Source organism: Bidens hawaiensis, unplaced genomic scaffold (assembly GCF_021521415.1).
Source record: "Bidens hawaiensis isolate Kalapana, Puna unplaced genomic scaffold, B.hawaiensis_p1.1 tig00030837_1, whole genome shotgun sequence".
Taxonomy (NCBI): Eukaryota; Viridiplantae; Streptophyta; class Magnoliopsida; order Asterales; family Asteraceae; genus Bidens; species Bidens hawaiensis.
In genome coordinates this window covers 55460-59303 of record NW_027495168.1, presented here as the reverse complement: position 1 = coordinate 59303, position 3844 = coordinate 55460, and the positions used below count along the sequence as shown (strand labels likewise).

At 32.6% G+C, this 3844-nt stretch overlaps 1 protein-coding gene across 1 annotated transcript; it reads left to right on the top strand.

The window, feature by feature from the left end:
- The first annotated feature begins 2019 nt into the window (after positions 1–2019).
- On the top strand, positions 2020–3278 carry LOC143581239 (protein DESIGUAL 2-like). The gene is made up of 3 exons (XM_077064065.1): positions 2020–2315; positions 2748–2953; positions 3037–3278. The coding sequence occupies exons 1-3, from the start codon at positions 2196–2198 to the stop codon at positions 3272–3274; spliced, it is 564 nt and encodes a 187-aa protein (XP_076920180.1). The 5' UTR covers positions 2020–2195; the 3' UTR covers positions 3275–3278.
- The last annotated feature ends 566 nt before the right edge of the window (positions 3279–3844 follow it).

Below are 3844 nucleotides of genomic sequence, written 5' to 3'. Positions count from 1 at the left end.
ACTTTGACAAGTCAATTGGGAAACAACCAGCTAAATCTATGAAATTTTAATAATTAAATTGATATTGTTTTGAAGATTCTAATATTTAATAGTATCCATATACAAGTAGGGATGAGCATGGTACCGGACCGGTCCCGATCCCGAAAATCCCTAATTCTTGGTACCGGTACCGAAATATTCAGTTCGGTACCGATACCGGGACGGTACCCGGGATTATACCAGTACCGGAGGTAAAAAATCGGGTTATTGTAGTACACTAGTACCACTATATAAATGGGACTAACGGATCCGGCCAAATGATCATTTAGGCTATACCCATTGGCAATCCAAGATTGCAAACCCTCAATTTCTTTTTTTTAAAGAAAAAATGGATTTAATTAACCAATCGGTTCGATGGCTCAAACAGTCAAACAAGATTGCAATCTCAAATTTGGTCAACTTGTGACCACATGTCACAATGTGAGTGGATGTAATTTTCTTTTTTTTTTCTTTTTTATTCTCACCAATTAATTATATATATTTTTTGGTTTTTGTTTTATAATTTACTTGTTATATTTAACTTTAAAAAAATATATATATAAAAACATAGTCTTACTTAGTTTTTTTATGAACATTCCGGCATAAATTTCGTTAAAATGGAGTTCGTTTACAAAATCGTATTTTTAAAAGAAAATTAAAATTTTATCCATTATTGAATTATCTTATCTGAACCATTAGTTTAGTAAGATTTTCTGGATAAGATTTATAATCTAAAAAATCAAACAATATCTCATTCAGAAAAATAAAATAAATATCTAAATTCGTATTTTAACCCTATAAATATTGTAAGAACTTTCATATTCACTCACACCGTCCATATCTCTCTGATTTCATATTCCTACCATGAATAATCAATTTTCAAACTTTCACATGAATCTTGGAGATTCTGGAAATTATCGCAATACCCAATTCTTTAAAAACTCTCGGCCCTTTTCAAATCCAACTCAAGTTCTTGTCAATGAAAACATTTATTTTTATCATTAATATGTGTAATTTTGTATTTCATGCTATGATTGTAACTTATTTTTATTTATTTTATAAAATGTGTTTGATTAATATATATATTTAAAGTTTTCAATTATATAATATATTTTTTAAAAAATATAATTACTTAATTATATTTATATAGCTAATCAAAACTAATTAGAAATTGAATTTTCTTAATAAAAAAGGATACGATTGGGTTGTTAATGGGAGTATAAGATTGGGATGAGTTAAATTATTTAGATCGAGAAGAGAGAAATTACTTTTAAAATGTAAGATTCGGATTGTGAGATTGTGAATGGGTATAGCCTTACATGGGTGGTAGATCACTTAGGGATTGCTGGCGTGTGAGTGGTATAGCATTGCCCGTAGCTTGGTAGGGTGGTTAGTGTGCATATATTTTTAAACCAAACCGTTTTTAAGTCGACCCATTTCAACTATTACCCGTTCTGACTTGTGACCCGAACTCACATGACCTGACCTATCTACAAACATAAAACAATTTCTTCAATTTAACAAATAAATAAATAAATATAAAAAAAATAAGCATTCCAAACGCCTTTTTTAACTTTCTTTTAGAAAATCAAAGAATTTTTGAATTCCAATAAAAATGGGATTTGATCGGATTTGATTTACATACTGAATTTATCTCTCCTCCATGCAAACACGCCATGTCACTGTATATAAATTTCAATTTATTTGAATTCCTACAAATTCCGTTAACCGAACACGACCTAACATTACATGGTTGTTGATACTTGCCAACCATCAAACGAAGAATACCGGGTGTTAACTAAGATGATATTATCAAAATCTGTTTACTTAATAACAATTAGATTACTATAATACTTAAGCTTTAAGTTAACTAGTTTGATTCGGTAGTCTCATGCAAAAATGAAACATGAACGGAATCGAAGCTTACAACAAAGCAAACATGTTAGGATAACAAAAAGAAATCAAAAATAAATACCACTTTGAAGACAAGATGGCTTTCTAATTCAATATGCAGTTAAACCTCATTCACTCTTCCGCCATCTACTTTATTCAGATTCTATATCTTTTATGCTTTCACGTTCCCCCCATGACCACCATCTCATGACCACCACCTATAAAACCCTCCTTGTGTCTTCTTTGCAACACTGTCATACGTTTTTCTTAAAAGCTTTTGTACAATGGAGATTAAAGGACAAAGCACAGGTCAATACAAGGTCCCTGTGGTTTGTTTGTTGATCATACTTTTGGATCTTATAGCTGGAATTCTCGGCATTCAAGCTGAGGTCGCACAAAATGAGGTATGTATTTAGAGGCGTCAATTTCGATCTACTCATTTACTAGCTCCAATTTACTCTTTGCTTAATAGTAATTACTACTAAAAGCCTAATGGTATCATGGTTCATGCTAAATATGTTCCTTCATACATGTTTTGAGGGTTCTAGTCCCATCATGAATATTGATACACGCGGAGTTAGAAATAATAGGTTTATAGAATTTGTGAGTTATCGTTCTAAAAGAATGTTAATATCGGGTTGGATTGTACTTAACTTCCAAGAATTGTCAATCACTCTAGTAAAGACATAATCGTGTTCTACATTCTTATTTTATTTGTCAGTCATGTAAAAAATTACTAATAAAAACCATACACCACTTTGACTTGCCCATTTTGCCACCTCAAGCTCAAGTGCACCCATAAGGCCATAATAATTACATTTTGTGGAATTTTACAGGTGCAAAGTTTAACTATGTGGATCATTGAATGTAGAGATCCAAGTTACAAAGCCTTTAAGTTAGGATTTGCAGCAGTGGTTCTCTTGGCATTTGCACATGCCATCACAAACCTACTCAGTGGCTGCCATTGTGTACAGTCCGTTGAAGTGCTCGACTCTGTCTCGTATAACAAGCGGTTGGCTTTCGCCTCCCTTATTCTTTCATGGTACTTTGGTCACTGAGTTTTTCTTCTACCATAAGCATATATACATATAGAAAGAGTAATTAAAACTTTAAAACTTGTATCAGGATCACACTCATTGCCGGATCCTCCATGCTGATAGCTGGAGTCATGGCAAATTCTGGTTCAAGAAAATCTTGTGGAGTTTCACACCATCGTTATCTCTCTATTGGCGGCATTGCGTGTATTATTCATGCAATGTTTGCAGTGTGTTATTACGTATCTGCCACTGCTGTTGATCGAGAAGAAGAGAAGTTGAACCCGAAGATGAACCCATGTGGTCTTGTGAACCTGCCAGCACCATAGGGACCTGCATGTGTTGAACTTCTACAGTTTGTACTTTGATTTTCGTTGTTTAATTAGAAGATATGTTTCTAAATCAAGTTCGATTCTTAATCCACAAATGTCACAAAAGAGATGTTGTATTAAACCTAAGTACTACTTTAATGAACTATGATTCTTTCGAAACTCAGAAGCTTATAATCAGATTTCTTGAAATCATTACCATCCGCTAATGGGAAATTTACCTTCTTTTGTCAACACTAATAGGAGAGCTCGCGCGTTGCGGCGGGTACACAATGGGAATTCGGCCAGTAACTGTTTAGTTCATGATTGCCATAGTCGCTTTTCCATGGTTTTATGTGACAATTTTGTGCATATGGATATAAAATAGTTGTGTAGCTACAACGTATCTACCATAGTTGTGTAGCTATGCGACAATTTTGTTACTTTATGTGTAAAATGTTAATGTAAATGTTGAAGTTGTTTTTTTTTTCTATTTTTTTGAAGTTTTTTACCGGGGATGGTAGGTAAATATTTTGGTTTTTTTACTTTTTTATTTTTTCATACTTTTATATTTTTTAATTAATTTTTGAT